General features: G+C 40.2%; 1 protein-coding gene across 1 annotated transcript in view; it reads left to right on the plus strand.

Annotated features, from left to right (window-relative positions):
* Positions 1 to 225: 225 nt before the first annotated feature.
* The window catches only part of LRRC28 (leucine rich repeat containing 28), a 42,072-nt gene continuing 28,001 nt past the window's right edge, over positions 226 to 14,296 (plus strand). Inside the window, exons 1-5 of the mRNA XM_070400414.1 lie at positions 226 to 310; positions 2,170 to 2,397; positions 5,531 to 5,571; positions 8,318 to 8,355; positions 8,983 to 9,120. Coding sequence (XP_070256515.1) covers positions 2,230 to 2,397; positions 5,531 to 5,571; positions 8,318 to 8,355; positions 8,983 to 9,120 — 385 coding nt within the window. The 5' untranslated portion in view covers positions 226 to 310; positions 2,170 to 2,229. The remainder of the gene's footprint in view (positions 311 to 2,169; positions 2,398 to 5,530; positions 5,572 to 8,317; positions 8,356 to 8,982; positions 9,121 to 14,296) is intronic.

Here is a 14,296-nt window from a genome sequence, read left to right on the forward strand (position 1 = left end):
CCGGAGCCGGAAGCGAGGGTCGGAGGTGGGCGGGTCCAGTAGGCCGGAAGCGATACTCTCGACCAATGGCCACATGGTTTGGAAAACGAGCGTCTCGTCCCACCTATCGTGAGACCGCGAGAACAGGGGGCAATTATCGCGAGATTCCGTCCTCCTGCGCCATTCCCGCTTTCCCAGCTCTCGGTAGGGAGGGCCCCGCCCCTCACCGCCTGGCCCCGCCCCCTTCCCGGCGCCCCGCCCCGTCCGGCGCCCCACGGTTGCCGTCCCAGCTCAGCCTGCGCCCGGGAGCGCTCTCTCCGCCGGCGCCCAGGTGAGTGTGGCGCCCCCGAGTCTCAGGTGACGGGAGCGGCGAGGCCCTCTGTCCCGGCCTCCGCCTCGCAGGCTGGGTCCGGCGACAGCGTCCGGGCCGCGGGGGGTGGGTCGCGGGGTGAGCGGGCCGGGCCGGGCCCTCCTCGTCCCTGGGGCCCGGGGACTGGGCCCGCGAAGCCCCTGTCTGCACCTGGGACTTGATCGGGGCGTCGGAGGAAATGACCTTTGACAGATGCTTCTCAGGTGCCGTTTTCTACGCTGCAATGTCCCGTGTTGGGGCGTCGGAGTGGCATTTCCGAAGGAAGTAACGAAGTCAGTCCTTGAAGGCACCCTGCCTCCAATGGGCGAAATATTCTTAAAATGGGAGGTTTTGTTTCTTTAAGAAAAAACAAAAAACAAAAGCACACGAACGTGGGGTGGTGTTTACCTGTCAAGAAAACTCGTGTGGAGGTGCAGTTGTATGCGGTGAATGCTGAGGCTGTCGCTTCCTTTTTATTTTATTTTTATTTGCTATACCAGTCTCTCTCTCTCTCTCTCTCTCTCTCTCTCTCTCTCTCTCTCTCTCTTTAAAAAATATTTATTGTTGAAAGTATTACTTATGCCCCTTGTCGTTGACTTTAACTGTCGGTAAGAGGTAGTGAAGGGAATTTGCGTAAGAAAAAAATACCCAGGTAAAGGAGGTATGTGGCCGAGGAATGCACATTGGAAAACTATTTGCATTATTATTTTTTTAATTTTAATTTAAGTTTTTATTATTATTTTTTTAAATATATTTTGATTTTTTTTTTTTTTTTTTTTTTTTTCTTACAGAGAGGAAGGGAGAGGGATAGCGAGTTAGAAACATGGATGAGAAACATCGATTCAGCTGCCTCCTGCACACTCCCTACTTGGGGATGTGCCTGCAACCCAGGTACATGCCCTTGACCGGAATCGAACCTGGGACCCTTGAGTCCGCAGGCCGACGCTCTATCTGCTGAGCCAAACCAGCTAGGGCAAGTTTTTATTTTTATATGTATTTTATTGATGTCAGAGAGGGAGGGAGAGAGAGAAACATCCATGATGAGAGAGAATCAGGGATCAGCTGCCTCCTGCATGCCCCCTACTGGGGATGGAGCTCACAACCCGGGCATGTGCCCCTGACCTGTAATCGAACCCTGACCCCCTGGTTCATAGGTCAAAGCTCAACCACTGAGCCTCAACAGCTGGGCTGATGTAGCTATATTCTATATACGTATTTAAATATTCTTGAAATACCTTAAGCTAGGTACAAAAATGAGGATTTGCCATATCCGATTTTTTAAAAATATATTTTATTGATTTTTTACAGAGATGAAGGGAGAGGGATAGAGAGTTAGAAACATCGATGAGAGAGAAGCATCTATCAGCTGCCTCCTGCACACTCCCTACTGGGGATGGAGCCTGCAACTGAGGTACATGCCCTTGACCGGAATCGAACCCGGGACCCTTCAGTCCGCAGGCTGATGCTGTATCCACTGAACCACACCGGCCAGGGCTGTATCTGATTTTTAACTTGTTTCTTTGGCTGCCCATTGTGAAACCGGTCTCCTGTTGTCTTAGGGATTCCGATCTCAATTTCAAGACTGTGTGTGTTTTTTTCAATTAGGACTATTTCTGCTGAGTAATAAATATTTCCTAAATAGGGAATGTATTTTTATGAAATGGTTATTAATTTAATCTTCTCAATACGCATGACAAATTCAGTTGTTATGAGAGCAAAATATGGGGATTCGATGCATGACTCTCTTTTTTAATATCTGCAGTAGCTGCATGTGCTCACTGGCTTGCCTGGCAGTGCTGTCAGCGGTATTATAATCATTCACTGGTCCTTCTCCTCCTCAGAGATGGACCGATTCTGACAGGATGTAGTGCTGCCGCGTGCCCGATGGGATCTGCTCAGCCATGGCGTCCGAGCTCGGCAAGACCATCTCGGTGGCGAGGCTGGAGAAGCACAAGAACTTGTTCTTAAACTACAGGAATCTCGACCACTTCCCGCTGGAGTTACTCAAAGGCGAGGGGCTCCAGTTCCTGGAGAGACTCTATATGAAAAGGAACTCGCTGACCACCTTGGTACAGTATTCTATTGCGTTCTTTTAAATAAAATAAAATCCTTTAGAACGTGGTCCTGACCAAGTTACACTTCCCATGTCTTAAGACAGACTGACATGGGTGTCCTCTCTTATTGTGTGAACAGGTGCTATAAATCCACATCCAGAGGGTCCTCGTGAGCTGAGAATGTGTTACTCAAGGCCCCGCAGTTGTGTGGTGACAGGAGGAGCCGTGTAGGAAAGCAAAATATTCGCAAATGTTCCACTTACCAAACTGCCCCCATTCAAAACCCCTCTTTGCTTGGCTTGTGCCTGTGTCTTGGCCTGTGTCTTTTTTGTGTGCGTTAAGCTTCCTAGATGATCTTTTGGATGTTACAATACCTAGTAGACCAATTAAAAGGTAAAGAAGAGTCCAGCTGGTGTGGGTCAGTGGCTGAGCCTCCACCTAGGAACCAGGAGGTCACGGTTTGATTCTGCGTCAGGACACATGCCCGGGTTGTGGGCTCGATCCCCAGTAGGGGGCGTGCAGGAGGCAGCCGATCCATGATTCTCTCTCATTGATGTTTCTCTCTCTCCCCCTCTCCCTTCCTCTCTCTAAAATCAATAAAAATATATTTTAAAAAAAAAGTAAAGCAGAGAAAGACCAACAAGAATGACTTTTAAAAAAGAATGATTTGAAGGTTAAAATATTAAGATGGGTGTTTGGGAAGCCTGATGTCGCCCTTTGAGTGTTTTGAAAAAGCAAAAAACCTTTTTTATGATTGCGCTGTGACAGTCAAATGATTTTGAATCCGGCTGTCATCCCATTTGTCAGAAAAAGTTTTGCCCCAAAAGCAACATCTGATTCACTCTTTTTGTGTTCTAGGAATAAGCACATAGTTATCATTATAACCTAAATTTTATGACATAGAAGATTTTAGAAAATTATTTGTAATTATTTTCAAGAGAATGTTCAAATCAGATTTTTCATTCTCACTATTAAGAAATTTGGTCTGCGTTTTAAATGGATTTGCTTTATATAAATTCGAGTTCTTATTCATTTTAGATCATTTATGATGTCTTTTTTTTTTCTTTGTGAATTGATCCATTCTTCATTCCCTTCTCTGTTGGACTTTACTAAATATCTGAACGTATATCTTATTGGCTTCCTATATATGGACTATTTTCCTGTAAAAGTTTTCTTGATCTATGTAAAATACCTACAAGGAGCAGAAAGCATTATAAAATTTGCTTGTGTTTGCTGTTTCTGGAAGTAAATCGATATGTATCTTTCCTTTATAGCGGTTAGCATATTGGTATGTATGTTATTTTGAGGGCGTAGTTAGATTTTTAAAATAGATTTCTTTTTAGTATAAATCCTATGGATCAAGATAAACTAGTCTGTGTGGCATCCATAATCCAGCATCAGAGTTTAGCAACCCAAAGCATAACTACAGTTTTTTACATTGATTTTCAGGGAGAGGAAGGGAGAGGAAGTGTGAGAGAGAAAGAGACAGAGAGAGAGGGAGAGAGAAGAGAGAGAAACATGGATTTGTTGCCTCCTGCATGCGCCCTGACTGGGACTCGAACCCGCCCACCACCCTTCGCTTTTTTAGTTATCAATTTATAGATATCAAGTCTCTGACTTTATGTAAACCCTATGGAAACGTAAGAATGAAAATGTATAACTTTCCCCTCATTCCTTGGCCATATCGCTAACACGTGCCAGTAGGAAACAGAACGGTATCGTAGGACACCAGTAGGTGTCAGCCACAGCCTAGGCAACAGACTGCTTGCTTACCAGGCTTTTGGGGCGGGGTCTAATAAGTGGAGTTTTTCCCCCAGTGTTGTAATAAATTGCAATTTTCCAAGGTCACCGTGCTTATTTAAAGATAAAAGCCCAACATACTTACTTATTAATAAAGACACAGCAATGCACAGTTGGCAGCAGAAACGTTATTCATTACTCAGTTGTGTGTGTGTAGCTTTGTGACTCAAAATAAAACAACAACAACCCGACTAGCTTGTCAAGGAAAGATTAGGATGGATGTGCAGGAGCTGTCCTGTGAGTTAGCCAGGCAAGATGTTGCTATTACAGCAGGCAGACCTAGATGAGAGTCGACATTCCCTGCTTTCTGGACAAGTTCTCTAGTTTTTCTAGGATTCTTTGTTGGGGTGCCAGTACATGGAGGTGTATATTCCTCTTCTTAGGGAAGATAACGGTGCGAATAGAAACATTTTGGGGGTTGGGACAGCCCCAGGAGTAACACCGGAGAAAAGACTTTTCACGAAGGGCCTCATGGCAGACAGTGACAGCAGAACCTGAGGGACAGAATCACAGCTCTTGGCATTTGAAAGCTAAAGGTGGTTTTATCCAGGGCGGGTTCTCGGTAAATGCTTCACTGACTTCGGAACAATGTTCACATGCAGCGCTATTGGGTCATCATAAAGGGCGAGGATGGGTGGATGGGAAGCAGCTTGGGACACTGTTGTTAAGTATTTGAATAGATCAGAATCCCAGTGTGACATTAACAATGTCACTTCCTTTTTTTGTGGTGGTGGTTGCTAATCCTCACCCGAGAACATTTTTTCCATTGATTTTTTTTTATAATGTATTTTTTTTTATTGCTAAAAGTATTACAAAGGGTATTACATATGTGTCCTCCACACCCCCCCCCCCCCCCCCCCCGCTCTTGACAATCCCCTGGCCTCCCTTACCCCCCAGTGTCTTATGTCCATTAGTTATGCTTATATGCATGCATACAAGTCCTTCGGTTGATCTCTTACCCCCCTCCCTCCTGCCCCCCAACCCTCCCTGGCCTTCCCACTGCAGTTTGACAATCAGTTTGAGGCAGCTCTGCCTCTGTATCTGTTATTGTTCAAAAGTTTGTAATGGTCTTTATTATCCATGAATGAGTGAGATCTTATGCTAAGTGAAATAAGCCAATCAATGAAGGAAAAATACCATTGATTTTTTTTTTTTTTTTAGAGAGAGTGGAAGGGGTGGAGAGCGGGGGAGAGAGAGGGAGAGAAACATCGATGTGAGAGAGATACATCGACGCCCACGTGCGCCCTGATCAGGGCCCTTGAAAAGATAATGGTTTGTGCGTAAACTATTTAGAGATGTTTATACATTTTTCAAAAATAGAATTTAATTCTGAGTTTTTCATTTTCAGCCAGAAAACCTTGCTCAGAAGCTTCCAAACCTGGTGGAACTGTGAGTATGTTTATTCAATTCTTTTTAAAAAACAGGGATCAAAATAATCTTAAGTTGTTTGAAATAGTAGAAAATACAATGTACATGTATTAACTTACTACTTCTTAGTATCAATGAGCATGGTAGACCTCTGGTTCCGCTAAGCCCAAAAGCCTTTTAAAGTATTTTAACTGTTTAAATTTGTGTTTTCAATATCTCACTTCAAGGTGGTGAAGATGCTGAAAAGTTCACTTTTTCTGGTTGCAGCATCTTTGTCACAGAATCATTCCCGATAGTCCATGTAACTGGCAGCATTTATTATTGTTACCACTACTCCATGTGATACTTGATACAAACAGTGAAACACTATAAAAGATTTAAAATGTATGGCAAAAGCCTCCTTACCTGCATCCTCCATGCTTTGTTTTATTTATTTTTTTTAAAACATGTTTTTATTGATTTTGAGAGAGAGAGGAAGGGAGATGTATAGAGCAATAGAAATGAGAGAGAAAAATCATCAAGCGGCTGTCTCCTGCACGCCCCCAACCGGGGATGGAGCCCACAACCCGGGCATGTGCCCTGACCAAGAATCGAACTGGTGCCCTCTTGGTTCATAGATGGATGCTCAACCCCTGAGCCACGCCGGCCGGGCCCACTATACCTTCCAACCAGTTTCTCCCATTGTTAACATCTCCCAATTCCATGGTACATGTGTCAGAACAAACAAACTGACATTGGCATGTTACTGTTAAGTCTATACTTAATTTTTATTAAAAAAAACACACCCTGCCACACCATTTCCCAAAGTGGCTGTGCTAGCTTGCGCTCCCACCAGCAATGAATGGGAGCTCCTGTGTTATGAACATGATGAACACTTAGTCACATCGAAAACACCATTTCAACTTCTCTGGGCTTTAAACTGCTAACCTTATGATTACAAATGACTCACGATATAATAATAATTCTCACAACAATAACAATAGCATTCATTGAACTCCATTCAGAGAGCGTTGCATATGTCGATTCATTTATTTCTTACAACGTCTCTATGTTCTAATTGGTGCTATTACCATCTGCTTCTATAGACAGAAAGCGAGAGGTTAAGTCATCCTGATCACATGGCTCTAAAGGCGAAGAGCCTGCTCTCTGATCCACTCACAGCAATGATTCTTTTTTTGAAAAAAAAAAAATATTTTTTTTAATTTATTTCAGAGAGTAAGGAAAAGGGAGAGAGAAAAACATCAATGATGCGGGCTGGATCCCCAGTAGGGGGTGTGTAGGAGGCAACCGATCAGTGTTTCTCTCTCATTGATATTTCTAGCTCTCTCTCCCTCCTCCTTCCTCTCTGAAATCAGTACAAATAAATTTTTAAGAGAAAATAAAATGTGGAATCATTTTATGTACACAAAACAAGGAACATGGACTCGTGTAATTATTATTTAAATTGTGTTAGACCCAGCAGGTTAATACCTACTTCAAAATTAATTTAGTCCAGCATAGAATAATCTTCTTAAGTTCATTTTCTATCTTTCTTATTCTGTGTCACACTTGATATTAGACTTTAAAATGGAGAAGAATATTTTGAAATTCTATTTTTTAAGATTTTATGAAGATTGGTTAGTGGGGTACAATAAATAAAAGGATAGGTTTGAAAATAAAGTTCTCAAAAGTCTAGTTTTCTTGTCTCAAAATCAATGCTATAAATTTATTTTAAAAATTATTACTCTCTGATCTCCAGTGGTCCTTATTGTTTTACTCTGATGGCAGTGGGCTGCTTCTGATTGTATAAAATCTCCACCAGAGGGTGCTGCAGGCACTTCACCTGGATTTGTCAGCCTTGAACTTTTTTTCTTTTTTATGAAAAGAATTTGATCCTTGTTTATGAAATTCATTTTGCTATAAAATAAATTCTGTGCCTTGATAGTTACGTATTTCTACAGATACTATAAGTGATGAGTATTTAATCTCTCCAGAATTCTTGGTTATCAGTAAGCATGCTTGCTGACTGGAAATATCTCTGGCTTGATTATTTTCTGAAGTTATCCTTTAGAAACGAAAAGTTGCATTTTCCTGTACACAATAAGTGCTGACTTTTCTTTACGCCATAAATGTATCTCTGAAAACCTGAATAATTTAAAACGAAGTAGGAATCTAGTTTGTTTTATGAGGTTGAAAAAATACCTCTAGTTTTTCTTTTGTGTATCTTCTATTTTAAAATAGCACTTAAAGCCCTAGCTGGTTTGGCTCAGTGGATAGAGCGTCAGCCTGGGGACCAACGGGTCCTGGGTTCGATTCCGGTCAAGGACTCGTGCAGGAGTCAACCAATCGATATGTTTCTCTCTCACCGATATTTCTCTGTCTTTCCCTCTCTCTTCCATTCTCTCTAAAAATCAATGGAAAAATATCCTCGGGGGAGGATTAAAAAAAAAGATAAAAATCCCTGCTTATTACAGGAAATGTCAAAAATACAAAAAAAGCCCTAAAAAGAAAACAAAAATACCTATTAAAAAACAAAAAAATAAAACAAAATAGCAATTAAATCAATAAATAGTTTTAATATTTGCAATCCCAACATGAAATATCTCAAAGTATTATTAGTTATCTATGATGACCATATATTTTGTGTTATGTACTTAGAATAGGGCGTTAAAAAAAGTTTGGTCCCTTTATATTTGATATATTTCTAAGTGAGCATTTTACAAACCCATACTGTTGCAGAAGTTCTGAATAACAACAGCTTTTTCTCTTTTTTTGTTATTTTCCTCAGGTACCTTCATTCAAATAACATAGTTGTGATTCCAGAAGGTGAGTAAGCTTACTTCCAACTTTTAGTTAGGAGAGACTATAGTTTAAGCTTTCCTTTCTAACAGTAGAACAGATAGTGTCTTTAAACCTATTGTGGTTGGTATATTAGTGAGTTTTAATTATAAACCATCTTTAATTTATTTGTTTCACAGACTCTTCCCCCAATTAGTCAATCCAGTTAAGAATTATGACTCAATGACATTAATAGAGTCCAAAATGGTTATAATGATTAGATAAATTATCTTTAGATATATTGTGGTTGGGTAAATAACAAAATACAAGTTCTAAATTCAGTAAATCCAGTTAAGAATTTCGGTTAGACTGAGAATATCCTTATATATTGTTTCATGAATTTATTTTTTTATTCAAGTGATATTTTGCATTGTTTTAAAAATGTTGATTTGTGCTTTTTTTAAAGTCATATTTTATATAGAGGTAGAAGTCTTATCACCTCCATAAAATTTAGTTTCATGTATGTTTTTATTATTTGGGAACAACTCTAGTAGTACATTGTGAGATGGTGATACTAAGTATGCAAATATTTTAACTTGGAGTACTTGCATTAAAGATAGGACATAACACTTGGGTCAAGTTGATTTTGCCTTTCCCCTCCTTTTCTCTTTGAAGCCATTGGATCCCTTATAAAACTCCAGTGTTTGGATCTTAGCGACAATGCCTTAGAAATCGTTTGCCCAGAAATTGGTCGTCTGAGAGCTTTGCGTCATCTTCGATTAGCTAATAACCAACTGCAATTCCTACCTCCAGGTAATCGTAGTCGGGGGCACATGGTCTCTTTTCGCTTACAAGTCTGTTTTCATTCATGTTTCTCACTGTGTCTAGGCAGTGGGCTTTGGAAAGATTTGTAAGTATTTGATTGTCCATTTGTTTGACTATGAAGCTAAGAAATGTGGGGGGGAAATGTGACAGTTTTCCCGGATGCAAACATAAGGGGGCATTTATGTTTTTGAGCCACACTTACCACAATGGAGCATTAGTCTTCAGATCACTGCTCTGGTGAAATATTTGTACAAAAAGCTACTTCACTTCTGAAGTTCAGCTCTGAATTTCCCATCAGGGAATTTAGGGGAAATTTGCACGGTGTGATCATTTTAGTATCAAAAAGGAAGATATATAATGTTTTCTCTCATTCTCTAGTGAGATAACGGATGTACATTAATAAGATGTGATTTAATAAGAAGCCATACAAGAATTTAGCAGCGCCATTTAAGTTTGATCTTAGGCTTAATGGTCAGTTTTGCCTACTGAACATTCTATTGGATTGTGACGTACCTATAGACCAGGGGTGGGGAACCTTTTTTTCTGCCAAGGGCCATGTGGGTATTTATAACATCCTTCGCAGGCCATACACAATTATCAACTTAAAAATTAGCTTGCTATACTTGGTCATAATATTTCTTTATGATTTAAGGAATACTTTCTCCAGAGTTTTACAAGTACAGAAATTTCTGGATGAATACACAATACATGATTAGTTTTGAGACTTGATGTGCTGGCCTTCACATAGAGGTTCAATATTGCTTACAAAAATGGTACTGGTGTAGCAGTCAGTCTGTTTAAAAAATAATTTCTTTTCATATAATGTCTTTTCAAAACTTTCTATTCAAAATACATTGCTATTACAGCATGTAATTTACTCAAAACATGCAAACTATAATTACTATAAGAATTTTCAATATACTATAGGAATATGGTCTTTCCTTTAGATTTTATCATCGGTAATTAGGCTCAGTGGTGTTTCATCGTTCTGCCTTTGTCAGATTCACATATCCAGATATTCAGGAAATTGGATTCTCTTTTGGAGATTACCTCAAAAATGTATCATTAAAATGATACTTTAAATTTTCCTGGATGGGACTTAGAAAGATATATTGTAGACTCAAAATGCATGGATGGATAGAACACTGTTTGTAAGCCCCTTTGAGGTATGTTTAAGTAACATGAGACTAGAATTCCCTGTTAAGCCATTGTTCTTTGTATTCTATTATTCTCTTTTCCTGTAACGTAAGGCGTTTTGTGATAGAATGTCGCCATTTCCTTCCATTATATACTCTCGGAGGTTAAGGATGTACGGCCGACAGCACTGACTGCTTCCTACTCACCAGTGAAGGACATAGGTTTCCTGATGCCTTTCATGTAATTTTTTATTTATATCACACCTGTTGCTTAATAGATTGGAGGTATTTATCCCTGATTTCATCTCCTTAGCTTATTTCTGTTGTCTGTGTTTGTTTTTGCTTGTTTTGAGTAAAATGATATGCAGCAATAGCAATGTGTTTTGAGCCATGTATAGACTTTCTTTTTTCTTTCTAGGCTATCATGAATAGCAATGGACTAGGTCTTGTTATCTGATTCACTTGATATCTCTGTTTATGATATCTCTGTTTATGAGGTAATTTCAATGTTATAATTTGAATGGGTGAGGGGCTAGGGACACCTCTGCAAATATTTGATTATGTTTGGGCACATACTACGGAAATGTATTTTAATTATAGTTTTTAAAAATGGGAGGATGCCATGTTGTCTCCATTTGATGACAATAGACATGTGGCTGTGGGATTGATCTCCCTTCTACCTAGTTCATGCTAGTACATGTAGACTTCCTTTTTAAAAAAATATATATTTTTATTTATTTCAGAGAGGAAGGGAGAATGAGAGAGAGAGAGACATCAGTGATGAGAGAGAATCATTGATTGGCTACTTCCTGCACGCTCCACACTGGGGATGGAGCCTGCAACGCAGGCATGTGCCCTGACTGGGTATTGAACCGTGACCTCATGGTTCATAGGGCGACGCTCAACCACTAAGCCATGCCGGCTGGGCCGTGTAGACTTCTTATGCGTTATATTTATTCCCTTGAAAGACTTAACGTTTTACTATGTGTATTCGTTGTGGTTGAATACGCTTTGAATATACGCTCGTAATCAGTATTTATAATTTTAGAGCATATTTGAAATATCTACTGGATATAGAGAGTTTTAAGATTAGGATCTCAGAATGCATTACGAGGGTTTCATGAGCGCCCTCAATGGTATGCGTTTTGGAGAAGAGTATACAACTTGTAATTAGTAATTGTGACATGTGCTCAGAGCCTTCATAAGAAAAGTGAAGACACAAAAGAGCATTCGGAGCCAAATACTCACATGTTGGATTAGATAGAGAGTAGTCCATTGTGAAAACTTGGTAGAGCGGAGGGGCTTGGGCTAGGGCAGTGCATTGTGGGAAAATGGCCGGGAAGATCAAGGTCAGCGTAACAAGGTCTGTTTGTACCGATTTCCCTTGGCCTCGAGTCCCCGCCTCTGGAAGTAAGAACGTCTCCTGGTACAGGGAGTGCACCTTGTGCACGGGGCTTTCCAGACCCCGAGGGCAGAGCCAAGCCGCGCAGGGCGTCCCTGAGGGCCAGCCCCAGGCCCAGAGAGTGGAGCCCTGGTCCCCAGGCCCTTGTGCTCTGTTAAGGATGCTTTACCTCATTTGATTACTTAAAGGAATAGAGGGGTCGGCTGGACTCTCTGGGCTAGGCTCAGGCCTACTGGGGATGGAGCCCACAACCCGGGCATGTGCCCTGGCTGGGATTCAGACCATGACCTGGTTCATAGATTGCTGCTCAACCACTGAGCCACACCCACTGGGCATGATGATGCTTTAAAAAAAAAAAAAAAAAAAGGCAAAAGGAGAGAAGTTAGTCCTTCAGACTTGGAAATCCTCTCCTATCACTCATACCACTGATTAAGACCTGGACTGTTCCTCTGTTGAAAAGATTGAAAAGCAGCTAACATCATAACAGCAGAGATCCAATTTGAAATCTTAAGGGATGGTCATCCAAGTTCGCCTCACACGCAGTGCCTTTTCTCTTTCCTTTCTGCATATAATTAATTTTCTTCACCATGATCTATTAGAGGCGTGGTGCTCTATGGGAACCATCGAGTACTGCCCGGCCAGTGTTGCTCAGTGGTTAAGCATCAACCTATGAACCAGGAGGTCACGGTTCGATTTCTCGGTCAGGGCACATGCCTGGGTTGCATGTTTGTAAGACACAGCCTATTATTGACAACTCAGAAATTTAATTTTACTTTTGGATCTAAATCAACTTGCAGTATTTTAGAGGTGTTGTTTTCTGACATCAGAAAATCCTAGCTTCATGTCAAACTATATAATTGTGAAGAAAAATGAACAGGTAGGATATAGGGTATGTGCTGAAATAAGTATTAGTTTAAAAGTGTCTTCAATATGTAAAAAAGTTATTTTTTTTAATGTGTTATGGGAACATGCTTGGTGCTTACTTCATCTATAAATTATGGTTTAATCTGTTAAAGGTTTTAATCTAAATCAGATTGTCTGTTCTGCAAGTAATTTGGAAGTTAATGACTGTTTTAGTGAATGAAAAGCTGTATGATTTGCCAAGGGTGATGTAATAGAAGTAATTAAAGAAAATTTAGTTTGATATGGGTTGTTACCAAGTTCTCCGCCACACTCCACACATAATTGACATCACAGTTCTTTGTTTAATACTTTTTATTGTCCCCTTTAAAAAATTAACATTATGTAATATACACAATATGTAAACCTTCATGCCTGTTATTATGTCATGCCTTTTAGAAACAGGAAGCAGATTTCCAAGGCTGTCATTATGCCCTTCATAAAATCAAAGCCATCAGAGTTACCATAAACTCTGATGTTGGATGTTCGTGGTAGAAGGACTATACAACCCATCAAGTTAAAATTTAGCTACCACACTGGTTAAGCAAATGGAGGTCTAGGGACCAAGTGACATTAATTTTATAGGCTTTTGCTTTATTGAACATTCACAATTCTTGAAGCTCCATGGAATTCTCAGTGTGGGAAACTTAAATATCTATCATTTGAAGAGCAGAAATTTTAAAAATTGAGGAAGCCCAATTTATCTGGGGGTTTTGTTGTTGTTGTTGTTTTTTATTTGCTGGAGTATGCTATTGACATCACATTTAAGAACTATTCACCAAATCTAGGGTCACAAAAATTTTTAAGTTAATTATTGTATGTGATGTGAAGAAAGGGTTCAGATATTTTTAGATAGGGGATATTCAGTTTTTCCAGCACAATCTGTTGAAAGACTATTTTTTCTTTGTTGAAAATCAGTTGACTGACCATGAACATATGGGTTTATTTCAAATGTTCTGTTCCCATTAGTCTTTATGTCTGTCCTTATGGCAATACCATATTGGCTCGATTACTGTAGCTTTATAGGCAGTTTTGAAGTGAGCTTGTGTAATTCCTTCAACTTTGTTCTTTTCCAAATTTCTTTAGAAAAAAAATCAAATTTCATTGATTTTTTTTTTTACCACCAAAAAAAGTTTATTTTTCTTCCTTTTGGGGGATTCCAGCTGTGTATATATGTTTATGCATATATGGTAGCAATAAGAAGGTAAAGATGGAATGGAGGACTTTGTATCCATGGAGATCATTATACTAACCAGTATAATTTCTAATCACTCAACCTAGTTCTTCTTTTTAAATATGTTTTTATTCATTTCAGAGAGAGGAAGAGAAAGCGGAATAGAAATATCAGTGGTGAGAGAGAATCATGGATTGGCTGCCTCCTGCACGCCCCACACTGGGGATCCAGCCCGCAACCTGGGCATGTGCCCTGACCGGAAATCAAACCGTGACCTCCTGGTTCATAGGTCGGTGCTCAACCACTGAGCCACACCGGCCGTACTCAATCTATTTCTTGCCTTTATTTATGTAACTTAGAACTTTAAGCTTGGGTCTCTCATTCTGTTGTGCCTTCCACAACATTGTGCCTCTTATCAGTAATACAGGGACAGTGAAGGGCCAGACCAGGAGCCAGATGACATGCTCTGCATTGTACTCGGAGGGGGGAGAGTTGAAGAATGGACAGACTTGAAAAGAGGGAAGCTGTGTCTGTTTGTGTCCCCCCCCCGCC

This window comes from Myotis yumanensis, unplaced genomic scaffold (assembly GCF_028538775.1).
Source record: "Myotis yumanensis isolate MYYU_CA2020_CCGP unplaced genomic scaffold, mMyoYum1.0.hap1 SCAF_20, whole genome shotgun sequence".
Taxonomy (NCBI): domain Eukaryota; kingdom Metazoa; phylum Chordata; class Mammalia; order Chiroptera; family Vespertilionidae; genus Myotis; species Myotis yumanensis.